Here is a 13,853-nt window from a genome sequence, read left to right on the forward strand (position 1 = left end):
TCCCACTTTTAGGCAATGCATGGAAATGAGGACAATCCCACCTATTCCGTCCTCTAAATTTCAGAACTCTGAACTAAAACCTAAAACCTGAGTTGAGATTACATAGGGAAGCAGAATTCAAATTTGAAAAATAAACAACAAAGGAACTCTTTCAGTGATCCCAATTTGGTTTGGCACTTAATAAGACCACACGAACAGAGGAGACCCTCAAATATTTCTCAGATTTGGGCGACTGCCCTAAACCCGCATGAGTGATTTCCAGAGACTAATTCATCCGTCTGGGTCCCACCTGCCCAGGCCTTATTCTGTGACCTTAGATCTGGGACAGTCCGATAGATGGGCTTGACACAATCTACTGGGCCCAATCCTCAGAGCTGTGAAAGTGCAAAGAAAGAAAGTGATGTCTGGGGCAACTGGGGACCAAGAAATAGAACATATGACCAAAAATATCATCATAGATCTCTATCACGGACAGGCAGATACTGAGTATTCCACTGGACAGGGTGTCTGAGAACCTTGCTCCTAGTCCCATATCCACCACTAATTTGCAGTCTGACCTTGGGCAAGTCCTTAACCTCTTTGCTTCTTGGTTTTTCTCCTTGGTACAGCGAGGGATTAAGCTATGGGACTACCATGTTTGTTTCTAACGCTGACATTCTGAAAATCAGATATGGAATGTAGCATTTTTAAGTATCCTCAGGTAGAGAGACTACCGTAGTAACCCAGAAGAGCCTTTCCAAAACCATGATTCTACCATAAGAATCTTAATTCTTGATGAGAGGATAGTTTGAAAGTCATACACACAGGGAAGATGTATGATTTAAGAGATGATATGGATGCAGATGTAGATTTAATATTCACTTTGCACTGCCTTCGTTCTTATCATGATGGTTTTTTTCCTTTCTCACTTTCTGCACATGGTCTCTAGAGCAGAAATAGAATAGGGTAGGGTTTTCAAAGCATGTTCCACGGTGCATGATACACAATAGCAAAAGAGTTCTGTACCCAAAGGAGTTTAGGAAATCTTCATTTTATGTTTCACTCTTGAAGAGTCACAACTCTTAATGGCATATTGAGGTTCTAAGAAGTTCTGCAGGGAAAGAACCTGTTTACTTTTGTTTAACCCAGTAATCCTCAACCTTACTTGATCCCAGAGCTTTCTCCTAATACCTGTTAACAGCTTGTAGGGCTGTTGTCTGTGGAACATCCGCTAGGGGATGGCACGGCGTCATTCCCTGACACGGCACCTAGTGGCATGCATCTGCACATGGTACTTCTTCTTCCGTATTCCAGCCCAATAAACTTCTGCTGTTCCTTAGGCCCCACCTAATATGAACAGCATCATGATCAAGTAATAGCTTGTAATAATGATTTAATAGTTGAATTGCAACATAGACAATTAGCCAGTGGTGCCAGAAGCGTGTGTGATTTATTGAGATGGAAATCTGTCCATTCATGCATTTGTTTATTCATGTTCTCCCTCGAAGAATATGATTAAGAGCCCTCTGGTTCAGGATGGTGGGCTGAGCACGCATTTGTCTTCTTCTCTCCCGCAACCCCACTAAAGTGATAATAGAGGATTCAACAGAAGAGTAAATCCTGAAGAGCAAACAGAACAGGAGGGGAACCATGAGTGAATTCTAGAGCACCAAAAGGAGATGGAAGCTGTTGATGGAGGAAATAAAGTGACCAAAGCTGAGAAGATGCTCCCTTTAGAGCAGAGGAGGGAACCCATCTGTGGGGAGGCACCACAGGGAGTACTGATAAGGGATCTTCTGGAAGGAAAAGTGAGAGTCAGGAGGAAGAATGAGATTCCTCTGTGGTGTGGTTAACCCCCATGGTCTCCGCCTCCTTTCAACCCCATTTTCCCAGATGAAAAAGTAGCAGCGTGCTTAACCACAAGGGAGAGAAACAGGGGGCTCTTCTCTAAAAATTCTTGGGGACTGGGAGAACTGGGGCTGCTAGTGGGAGTGTTCATGGTTCCTGCAGAGAGTGACTAGTCCACGATGCTGGAGTTGGGGACGGGGCACTGCACGGTGGCCTGCTCCCCACCAGCCATCAGGCTGATTCTGACATGGAGAGCAGGCACTAAGTCTGTGCAGAGACGTTTCTCTCAGCACTCCTCTCTCCTGTTTATGTACGAGGGGCTGACCCAGGACCACCCTACTTATGACAGCCCCGCAGCATGAAAACACACTATCAACACAAAAAAACTGACCCCAGAGAAAACAAAGATAAACTCGGTAACAGAAGCTAACTTGAGAGATAAATCCCTTCAGAAAGATTTAGGACTGAGAAGAGGGGAACGAAAACATAAGAGAAATAATAAAACAAGTTTACCAGAGATGAAAGAAATGTGTTTTCTGATTGAAAGAGCCCACCAAATGCCACTGCAGAATTTTTAAAGAGATCCGTTGTATTGAAATTTCAGTACCTCAGTGTTAAAGAAAGATCCTGAAGCCTTCCAAAGGAAAAAAAAAAGCAGATTAACTACAAAGAAATTAACAGTAAAACCAGCCCCAGACTTCACCTGAGTCACACAGATGCTAGACAACACGAAAGCTAGGCCTTCACATTTCTGAAGCAAAATTTCTAATCTAGAAACTGTAGCCAGAAACTCTATCAACCAAGTGTGAAAACAAAATTAAATATGGCAGATATTCAAAGATTCGCAAAGAAGTTTTTCCCTGAGGAAATTTCCTGAAGATGGTGGGACTAGTGGAAGAGCTCTAGTGAAAAGGATTTCCAGAATAATAGCTGTACTGGAGGCCCAGAAAGCAACTGGTACAAAATAAAAGCAGGAAGTCAATGTGTTCAAGAAGATTTTTCAAGGAATATGTAGAGGTGTTAGCGACATGGTGCAAAAATCAGATAGAAAATAAATAAAAAAGAAAAGCAATTAGAAATATCTGGGGGAAAATAACTGCACAAGAGACTCCTGATTCAAACATAAGGCAAATTATAATACGCCACAATTTTGACAAGTGACAATGTAAGACGCAGAGAGAAAGTGGGAATGAATATTCAAATATTCATTTACTCTTGATTTTAGAAACATTCTCCATAGAGTGGAATGCATTACTGGACCTATAAAGACGTTTATAAATATAACCCTTGTTCACTGCAGTGAAAAAAGCTATGTATATAGTTTTAAGTATAAAAGCTCAGTTAATTGGTTTTCAACATTTAGCATCAACCTGTAAACAAAACACAAGACTTAATCATTCTTACACAACCTTGACAATATAGAGGAAAACACAGCTGCCTTGGGAGGTAGACATGGAAAAATGCAGAAGAGCAGGAAGACTAATAGCGTCATCTTTCAGGGAGGAGAGTCAGGTGATACTCTCTAAAGCTGATGGAACGGTGATAAATTTGCCACGAAGAGTTAAAAAGGAAAGTAATAAAAAAGTAAAAAGGGATTAAAAAAATAAAGAATTAGAAGGGGGATGGTATCATTTTTCTTACTGCACCATCAGTGTTAAGGAGCCTGAAGTTGTTACACAAACAAATAACACTGTGATCATAATATCTAGAATCATGAGAGCCGCTGCCGAAAGAAATTAGAAATCGTTAAAAATATTTTTGGGATTTGGTGAGAGGAGCATGGTTTTGGGATAGATTTTTTAAAAATTATTATTATTATTTTTTAAGAACTTTTATTGTGATGTAATTGACATACAATAAACTGCATATATTTAAAGTGTACAATTTGATGTTTTTTTTCTTGTTAGTCATGTATATATGGCAATCCCAATAATTATTATTATGAGCTACTCTGAACTATTTGACCCCTTGACATCTGTATAAATTACTTTGATTTTTAAAGTCATTCAGTGCCTGCCATATGGCAAGCATTGTGTTAAATAGGAGACATTTAGAGGTGGTACCCACCTTATAGCATAAGCATTTACAGAAACAAATGATGCTAGGACAGGAGCCCTTCCCAGGGATGCATTCATGTGAATCAGAAGAGAGGAAAGGGCAGGGAATCACAGTTTACAGAATATTTGGCCAATTGATTGAAACTGTTGGTATAGGAAGCCTCAGAGAGGTGAATTAGGAGAATAAGTCTTTAGGACTTAGGAGCTTGGAGACTTGACGTGTTTCCTTTAGATTAATAATATTCTAGGCAGGCAGATAGAATTACTGACAGTTTGGAGCTCTACGGGTCCTCAGAGAGACTCTATCCAACCTTTTCATTTTTCAAAAAAAGGAACCTTGGTAGTGGCAGTGCCAGGGCTCAAATTCAGTCCTTCTAATTCCAAGTTTAGTGATAGATAAAAGGAGCTCCAGACCAAGACACCCCTCGCAGCAGGAAGTCAACATTCATCACATACCTACTAAGGGCCAGGCACTGTACTGGCCACTCCGTGCATGTAATTTAATATAATCTCCATGACAGCCATGTGAGGTAGGCTATACCCATATTGAATCTGAGCAAACTAAGGTTTGAAGAGTTTAAATAACTTGTCTAAAACCTAGAACTGGATAGAGATAGAGCCTGAATATGCAAGAGTCTGTCTGATCTCAAGATTTATGCCCCTTGGTTTCTGGCTCTTAATTTGAGCCCTGCTGGCTGAGACAAGAGCGACACATTCCAATGCTGATGACCAGAGGTAAAAATAATAACCGTTTCATATTTAATCACTGAACATATCAACACAGTCCAGTAATAAGGAAACCATGATCATGGCACCATGTAAGCAGGGCTCTTTGATCTGCTTCTCCACCCTCCATGGGCCACACTGGGGGAAGGTCTGTGAGCTGCCAGACCATCCTTCCTAATTAGAAGGGACCCCAGGAGGCTTCCCATAGCCCCAAGCTATTCTGAGCAAAATAAACAGGAAATGGGAAAAGAGAGAGAGAGGAGCGAAAATTCTCACTGACTTTAAAAGATTCATACTGACAATATCCCAAGGAGCTTATGAAATGTATTTTTTCCTTTTATTTTATTTTTGGGGGGTAGAGGAAAGCTGCTGATGAAGAGATAGCTCTCAACTGTGGAGTTTCATTGAGAGTAAGAACGCTTTAAGCTCAGTCCCTTATTGATAGTCCAGTTGCACGAAATAGAATTCATATAAACATCATCTCAATATTAGAAATGGAAAAGTAATCCATCTTCCAGTCAGCTTTGAAAGAGTCTCATTATTGAGGTACTGAATCACAAGGACAGAATTTACATGTGTTTCTACACCCAGGAGGGAGGGACAGTGGTACAGGACAAGCTCCAAGCCCCAGCTGGGATTTGCTCCTGCTGGGAACTTGAGTTTCCCAGGGGTGTGTGTGTGTGTGTGTGTGTGTGTGTGTGTGTGTGTGTGTCCACACATGCACATGCACACGTGCATGAAATCTTTCTGAGAAAAAGCGAAGCACCTCTTTTATTTTGCCCACATTCTTTCTTCCAGTAGCTCAAAAAACTGGTTGCAATCCAACTTTCCACTAACTAAAAATACCAGTGTAGGGTCTCAGACCAGGACACATTTGTTGCTCCCTCCTATGTATGGCATGTGTGGCTTCAGCCTAACCCCAGAATGTGCCCCCAAAGTGTTTGCAGCAAGACTGTGCCCCCAGAGAGGCTTCCAGGGCTCTCACTTGCTCTGAACAGATATCAACTAACCTAGTGTTAGAAGCCTTGGTAGATTCCCAGAGTCTATCCCTAACACAACACCTTTGCTTACAACAGTAACATACTAAACACATCACATGTGCCTTTAGTCTCATCCTTGCCTAGTGTGGACTGCTGGTGGAGGATGAGGTTGGGGCCCCTGCCATACCAGGTTACTCTTCCTGAAGCACCATTCTGATGCTGTCCCTATCCTGCTCAAAAATCGTTTCTGCCTCCCTGTGGTCCACAAAGTAAAGTTGAACACCTTCAGCTTGGAATGAAATGTTCTCTGTGGTCTGGTCCACACCAACCACCCTTCCTTATTTCCCAGCCTTCTCTTCATGTACCCTACTCTGCAGCCAAACACCACTACACATTTTCTACATTTCCACCTTGACTCCTCTTCCTCTCAACACTTGCACGGCCTTTTCTGCCATTATCTTTGTTTTACTCTCCCTTTAAGACCTAGCTAAAAGGTCATCTTCTTTATGAATCTTCCCAACTAAACCTAATGTCTCTTTTGTGGAGCCTCCCAAAGTGCTTTATTTCTATGTGTCTTATGACTCTATAACCTCTACTTTTGATTAAAGTTAGTGCAGACATCTCATCACCCCTACGGGACCCAGAGTTCCTTGAAGGCCAGAACTGTGTCTGGCTCATGTCTGTGTCCCCAGGGTGGAGCCAGTGCTTGGATGTTTGCTCAAAAAAGGCATCCAGTAAATGAAATTCATGGGCAGAAAGGAGTGAGTAAGGAAGCCGGTGAACTCATGGATTTGGTTCAGTACCCATCTGCCTGTCGTTCTCCCTTCCCATCCCTCTGGGCTCCTGAGATACACAACTTTGCCACAAGGCACCTGGTCATATTTTAGGGTAAAGAATACAGTGGGACAATGAGAAAAATACAAGGGAAAGAGCACTGGTTAGGAGTCCAGAGACCTGGAGTCTGGTCTGGACTTTCAAATTTAGACTTTGAACAAGTCTTTTCCCCATTCTGATCTCCAGTCTGCTTCTCTAGAAAAGTAAAGGCATCACATTAGATCATCTTAAAGTCCTTTCTAATTCTGAGTCTTTAATTCTAATTCCTTTCTTTTACCTCTGTGCCCTTGACAAGAATGTCTCCCCCATAGTAAAATAGGAAAATAATATGGATTATTTACTGAGGGTCGTAGAGCAATTTTCAAAGGCCCATATGCCATGCTGAAACTTCCCAGTAATGACAAAGGGTTCAGTTTCCAGTACTGATCCATATCCCTGATTCAGTTCAGAAACAGTCTTATACTGACCTCATCCTGATTGTCACTGGAAGTCACATTTATCTACTTTCAGAATATTGCAACTCTCCAAATTCCTGACACAATATGTGTCCTTGGAAACACTTTGCTTCTGGTAAGAATCCCCTTCTTTCATCCACATCATTCTTTATTGTAGGCTGCTAGTTCCTTTGCCTACTCAGTAGATTGGGCTATCTGCAGAAGGAGACTAATTTGAAGTGCTGGTGGGTAGTCAGAGAAGGCTGAGCACTTGTCAGCTGGTTTCCGCAGGAGTCGGGGATCTTGTGGGACTAGGCTTTCACTGCAAAGGAGCAGCATATGATGGTCCAAAACTTGTATGCAGAAGTGTGGCAAGTAAAATTAATGCATCCGAAGGAATACCGGGAACAATAAAAAATGGTGCCGTGCTTTTATGCTGACAGTAATCCCCATGAATACAGGTTTCTTGTAGGTCACTTGGCCTGTGCTACTGGAATTAGGGTTGGCTTGCCCCAGAGTAGAACTCTGCTACAGGCATGGCATCAGGAGGGTAGTAAGGCTCTCTTTGTGGAGACCAGTTGCAAATTCACATGATTCATAGACTCAAGAGCTGAAATGGATCTTAAGAGATTATTGAGTTCAGCCAACACTTCCAACTCCATTTTATAAATGAGGAAACTGAAACCAGAGAAAGTTAACGCTTTGCCTAAGATCACTTAGCTAGTAAGCAAAGGAGCAGGAGCCATGATCTTAGCTACATAATAAGTGACCCAAATAAGCCACCCCCCTCTCAAAGAAAATTTTGAACTGCTCATAACTATTTGAGAGCTTAGAGCCAACCCATGAATTCCTGGGCAACTCTGAATTGTCCAACAGATGTCAGTTGAGTCTGAAGGTGGCTTGAGTGTGATATGGAGAACTCAGGTCTGCTCTGATTTAAACTGTGACCCATAGGGTGGCCTGAGATGCCCAAGAGTGTCCCGGTTTGTGAGGTGTAGAGATACACTACATGGATGTTTATAAGATGGAAGTGATGTCCCAGCTCCACTCTGGAAACATATACAGAGGGAGGGACTCTCTTTAGGCTGTCCTCCTCGACCAAGAACATCTTAGCACCTGGGTTGAGTTTTTGACGCCCATCACTCTTTGGGGATTATGTAATCCCTCCTGTTTCTTATGGGACTTTGTTAGTTGTACCTACTGGCTGGCAAAGAATCTGTGAGTTGTCATCTCTACTTTAACTTAGAAGACAGTCAAAAATCAAATAATTGATTATTTTATAAGGGTGCTTCCTCTCTACCTAAAACTGGGTAATATGCTCTCCATGTTCACCTCACATAATCCTCACAAACATTGAAGTAGATGTTTTCATTCCCATTTTACAGATGAGGAACCTGAAACTCAAGGACACAGAGCTAGTAAGTAGGGGAGCTAAGGTGAGAACCTTGGTCTGCCTGATGATAAGGCCCAAGTCCCAGGTAACTGTCCTTGTGCCTCAGGCTTTACTTTTTACAAAAGCAACCTAAGAGAGGGGGAAGAGGGCTGGGTGTGTGCGAGGAAGGTGACAAAGACCTCCAGCATTGCTGATTCTGATGACTTTGGTTTCTAAATCCTGCCACAGAGCTGATGCTGGTCCTACCGTCTGGACACACTACACAGTCACTTTCCCTGTCTCTTGGCAGGCGCCTTCCTCCTCCTCAACACCTCGGCAAACTCCAAGCACACCATCCTGAGCCCGTGGATGAGGAGCAGCAGCGAGCACTGCAGGCTGGCCGTCTCGGTACACAGGCACCTGCAGCCCTCTGGGAGGTACGTCGCCCAGCTGCTGCCCCACAATGAGGCTGGAAGAGAGATCCTCCTGGTACCCACCCCAGGCAAGCATGGGTAAGTCCTTCCCCATGTCCAATATCCATTATGTAAATGAAGATTTGGCTTTGGGCTACAAATTTCCAGAGTCTATGACATCTACTTAAAACTCACAATCGTCCTTTAATGGGTAGGGTCCAGATTGAGCCATTACTGCTAATATTCCCTGAGTGGTATCTCGGGCATTGATCTGTGGGGCCTTCTGGCTGCCCAGGCTGGCGGTCCTTCCAGAGGCCAGTGGACCAGCTGGCAGAGTGGACACTTAATGAGTGGGTATTAAAGATATTCGTTTCCCAAAGTCCAGATGAAGCCAAGAAGAAAACAGCCAAGTGGAGTGTTAAAAGGCCAAAATGAAAGTAATTTAATATGCTGGAAACTGGGTGTTACCAGAAGAACTCTGGCAGGAAGGGAAAGAACAAACTATTGTGGCTGCCCAAGCAGGTCCTACAGCAGTGTGGGGCCCCACAGCAGAACAGGTCGGGGATGCCACACAGAACCAATTCAGGAGAGGAACAAGATTTGTTCTAGAACCTCTAAGGCTTATACAAGATTGAGTCACAGCCAGTGCCCATGTCTGTGAAGTTAAGCTTCCAGGACACACTCATTTTCTTCCTCAGTGACCCATCAGGCCTCTAGAAGTAGTGACACTGGAAAGCAAACGTGAACAAGGGAATCTGTGCCTGCCTTTTTTCTTATTCCATGAGACCCCAGTTTTGAGGGGTCCCTGCTCTGACAATCAGTAGGAGTGAGAGATCCTTCTTTGTGGCATGTTTACTGGAGAAAGACCTCAATTTCTAGCTAAGCTTAGGCTTCGCTTCCCTCTAAGAGAATACCCTTCAGAGAGGTTCTGTCTGAACCGTGACATTACCCATCTCCACCTGCATGGTGTGCTGGGTCAATGGGCAGATCCTGCCTACTGCCGTTCCAGTGAAGCTGTACGGCCTCCTTGCTCATTTCCTAAACGTCGCCACCCCACTCCCCTGCTACTGGTCCTTCTGTGTCTATTTGTGTTTCAAAGAAATACAAGCTGCTGGAATCCCAGAAGGAATGAAATCTTGGTTTCAAAAAAGATGCTCTCCTCGTACCTAAACTCATATCCATCTTCTTGCCTCTGAAATGTCTTGTTGGACTGGCTGGGAGGGGCCCAGCCGCCAAGTGTGTCTTGCTCTGCTCACCAGAAGTCACGAATGTCAGGTGTCTGAGCTGCCCACTGTTAGGATGAGCCGTCTTCTGATGGCCAAGCCTTCCTCCAGCATGGCCTGCCTTCCTCTTGGTGGTGGCCTCGGCTGCAGTGCCATCCTGTATGTGTTTGTTCGGCCCCACGGACTGTTTGTTTTGACTTCTGCTCAAAATTCCTGCTCCACCAAGCCTGGCAGAGACCAGAAAGTGCTGCCTGGAGTGCTGGGACTTCAGGCAGTCAGTCTGCTGAGGTGCTGGGTGGGGGGTAGGGAGACTCATTGATGTCACAGGGGGATGTGGAATTTGGGGTCTCCCTGAAATGCAGGCTGAGAATGTGCAGGCATGTGAGGGGACAAGTGCCGGGGGACTTCAGCACTTCCTAAGTAGCAGGGCCTGGTCTCTGTCTAGCATCCTCAGGAAGATGATTGCTCCTCGGTGTGACTAGCTGTGGGGCTTGCAAAGAGCTTTCCCCTCTTTATCTTCCTGTGCTCATAACTACCAACTGAGTTCCCATTTAACAGACAGGAAAACTGAGGCAGAGAGAGGAGATAGGCAGCCTATTTATAGTAGCCTAAACTGGACTCTAGGTCTCCCCTTTCCTCATTCTGGCTCTTTCTGGAAAATCCATAGTCTCTCAGCAGGAATTCAGGGGGAAAGGATGGGGTTGGGAAAGAGGAAATGGAAGGTGAAGGAACCTGGCAAAAAGAGATAATCTATATTCTTTGAGGAGCCAGGGAGCGTGTGATGGTAGCCTTTCCTCCACATGTGCTGAGACAAAGAGACCAACACTGCACAGTACAGAGAGCTGTGGACTTCCCCTGAGGCTGCCCGGGCCACCAGTCTCCATGTCCACCCCTCTGGCCAATGCATTTTCTTTCTCTTTTTTTTTATAAATTTATTTATTTATTTATGTATTTATTTATTTATTTTTATTGGCTGCGTTGGGTCTTCGTTGCTGCACGTGGACTTTCTGTAGTTGTGGAGAGCGGGGGCTACTCTTCGTTGCAGTGCACAGGCTTCTCATTGCAGTGGCTTCTCTTGTTGCGGAGCAGGGGCTAGGCGCACAGGCTTCAGTAGTTGCGGCACATGGGTTCCTTAGCTGTGGCTCATGGGCTCTAGAGCACAGGCTCAGTAGTTGTGGCACACGGGCTTAGTTGCTCTGTGGCATGTAGGATCTTCCCAGACCAGGGCTCGAACCCTTGTCCCCTGCATTGGCAGGCGGATTCTTAACCACAAGGGAAGCCCTAGCCAATGCATTTTCACACCAACGTGACTCTTTGATCACCAGAGTTTTTCTGCCCCCAGAGGGTGGGAGCTGAAGCAGGAGAAAGGGAGCAGAGGTGCTGGGCAAGCTCACTGACCTGATGGCTTTGCTAGGGCTGCCCCTACATCTTCAGGGGCTTTGCCTCAGGACAGGCTCCATGCACCTTGTGCTGAGATGTTCTCCCCTAGCCCTGGCAGAGCCATCTCAGAGTTTGGTGATGAGCAAGAGTGATTCCATTTTAAATTAAAGATGCCTGAGCCAGCCTCCCCCACTAACAAGATAAGGGTGGAAGGTGGCAGCTGAAGGGGCAATCCATGGACTGCTCTGCTGCATCGAGGAGCTCTGCTGCCCTGGGCACCCTGGCAAGATGCAGGACACGGGCACTCGTCCAGCAATTCCGAGAGCTCTGTCTGGTCATGTCGAGTTGGATCTGGGTTGCTCAGCCTCGGTGCTGTTGACGTCTGGGGCCAGGCAGTTCTTTCTGCGGGCACTGTCCTGAGCATGGTCCCCAGCTTCCCAGGCCTCTCCTCACTAGGTGCCAGTAGCACCTCCCCTGGCTATAACCAAAAAATGTCTCCAGACACTGCCAGATGTCTCCTGGGGAGCAAAATTGCCCCATTGAGACCACTGAAATAGAGCATTTTTAGAGTAGGGAAGAACCCTGGGATGTACCTGGTTCAGCCGTGTCCATTCACAGGTGTGGGAACTGAGGCCAGGAGAGGTAAGGGCCTTGCTCCCTGTCACATGATGAGTGTCAGCGCTGGAGGGCAAGTGTCTTGAGCCCTCCACTCATGTGTATGTGCCAGCCACTGTACCAGGTCCTGGGTGTCACAGACACATAAGGCCCATCACTACCCTTGAGTAATAACTATCATTAATGCTAATTACACACTTCCTATATGCGCCAGCCAATCACTGCTGTGCACTTTACATGCCTTTTCTTATTTAATACTCAACAACACAGTGAAGCAGGTACTGTTATTCTCTTCCATTTCACAGATGAAGAAATTCATTGAAGCCAAATAACTTACCCAGTGGCTAGACAGGATGGAGGGGCTCTGAACCTAACCAGCCTGACTTCAAACTGTTTTTACCCATTGCTGGAAGAGCTCAATTGGACCACAGTGGTGCAGCAGAAAAATTATTATGATGTGAATCAAAGACCCAAATTTAAGTCCTACTTAATCATCAGTTCAGTGAACAATCATTTATTGGATATTTTGTAATTGTTAGGACCATAGAGTTGCTAGGGACATAGAAGGCCAGCCTTTGACAGTTCATGAAAGGATATTCCATGAATAAGCTCTATGACTTCAGGCAAATTTCAACCCCACCTAAGCCTCAGTTTCACCATCTGTAAGTGGGGATGCTGCTGACCCTGCTCACATGGTCATGTGGGGTCATGAGGGGTTGATGAAATTAAGGATGTGAAGGGTGTTGCACCCTCTGAGCAGGATGCAAGTGTAAGAGGCCATCACTTAATACCCTCGCCTGCTCTGCTCTGCTTACAATTTGGGATCATAAAGGACTGAGACTTGTCTGCTCTCTGATCATGGGGTCAGTGCCAGTCTCAAGACGCTTTTGCTTTTGAGGTCCTTGGCAGTCTGCCTCGCTGGAAGCTCATTCCCTGCAATGTCAGAGATGACCCCAGCAGCCCAGTGATCAGTGTGGTGAGGGGGACATGGTGAAATCTTGGTGGTGATGACAGTGATGGCTACAGATGGGGCTGGCTTCCTCTCAGAACAGAACATGGTGGTTTGGGACCGCTATTGGAAAAACAACATTCGGCATTTGTAGTAACAAGAGAGGAAGTTGTCATAACAAAGCCGGCTGGGGAGAGCCTGACTCAGAGGAACAACAAGTCGGAGGCCACCAAGTCCCCAGGAAGCCACGGAGTCGTGAGCACTCGGGGGGAGCAGCAGCCTGCATGGAGGCACCAGAGGCAGAGGGCGGCAGTTGGGGAATCCCAGCAGCTGCTCCCCTCCTTGTTGCCTGGAAAGCAGCAGCAGCAGTAGCGTGTGTGAGATCTAAATGATTCACAGAGCGTGAGCGCCTGAGTCTGCCAAGGCAGCCTGGCTTTGCCCGGGGTCTCCCAGGGGACAGCTGGCGACGAGTGCCTGGCCTGCTCATCTGCTTATCTGCCAGGCCAGAATGGCCACAGAAGCAAGGAGGCAGAGAGATGGGCTGTCAGACAGCCCAGCCCCACTGGCCGCAGAATCCAGGAGGCAGAGGACACCGTAGCTCGAAATTAGAGGCCACGAATTTCCATGTACTGAATGAATATAATAACACCTATTTAATATGATGACTTGTGAAATGGCATACGGAAGATGGCTCACATTGTGTGCAGCTGTAGTAGATACTTATACATGCTAGATCCTTCTCAGTTCATGATTCATTTAACTACCATGGATGAAGCACCATCCATGTAATAGGTGCTAGGAATACACAGCTAAAGATGACAAAGGCACAGCTTTCAAGGAGCATCCAGTTCAGTAAGAAAGACACAAGTAAAAGAGCAACAGCACATGCTTATGCAGACGCTTTTCCATTAGGGCCCAGAAATTTTAAGAGGCTGCGCTAAGATCACTGGCCCGCAAAGCCAGCACAGGCAGCCCAGCTCCTGCTTCTGCCTCCTGCGCTTCCCTGCCTATCAGCTGAAAGCTGTTTTAGAAAGAGCAGTCTG

The 13,853-nt window shown here is 45.6% G+C and overlaps 1 protein-coding gene across 1 annotated transcript in view; it reads left to right on the forward strand.

Moving 5' to 3' along the window:
• ALK (ALK receptor tyrosine kinase) overlaps nt 1-13,853 on the forward strand; it is a 695,731-nt gene that overhangs the window by 365,739 nt on the left and 316,139 nt on the right. The window contains exon 4 of the mRNA XM_057743015.1: nt 8,541-8,742. Coding sequence (XP_057598998.1) covers nt 8,541-8,742 — 202 coding nt within the window. The remainder of the gene's footprint in view (nt 1-8,540; nt 8,743-13,853) is intronic.

This window comes from Hippopotamus amphibius, chromosome 7 (genome assembly GCF_030028045.1).
Source record: "Hippopotamus amphibius kiboko isolate mHipAmp2 chromosome 7, mHipAmp2.hap2, whole genome shotgun sequence".
Lineage (NCBI taxonomy): Eukaryota > Metazoa > Chordata > Mammalia > Artiodactyla > Hippopotamidae > Hippopotamus > Hippopotamus amphibius.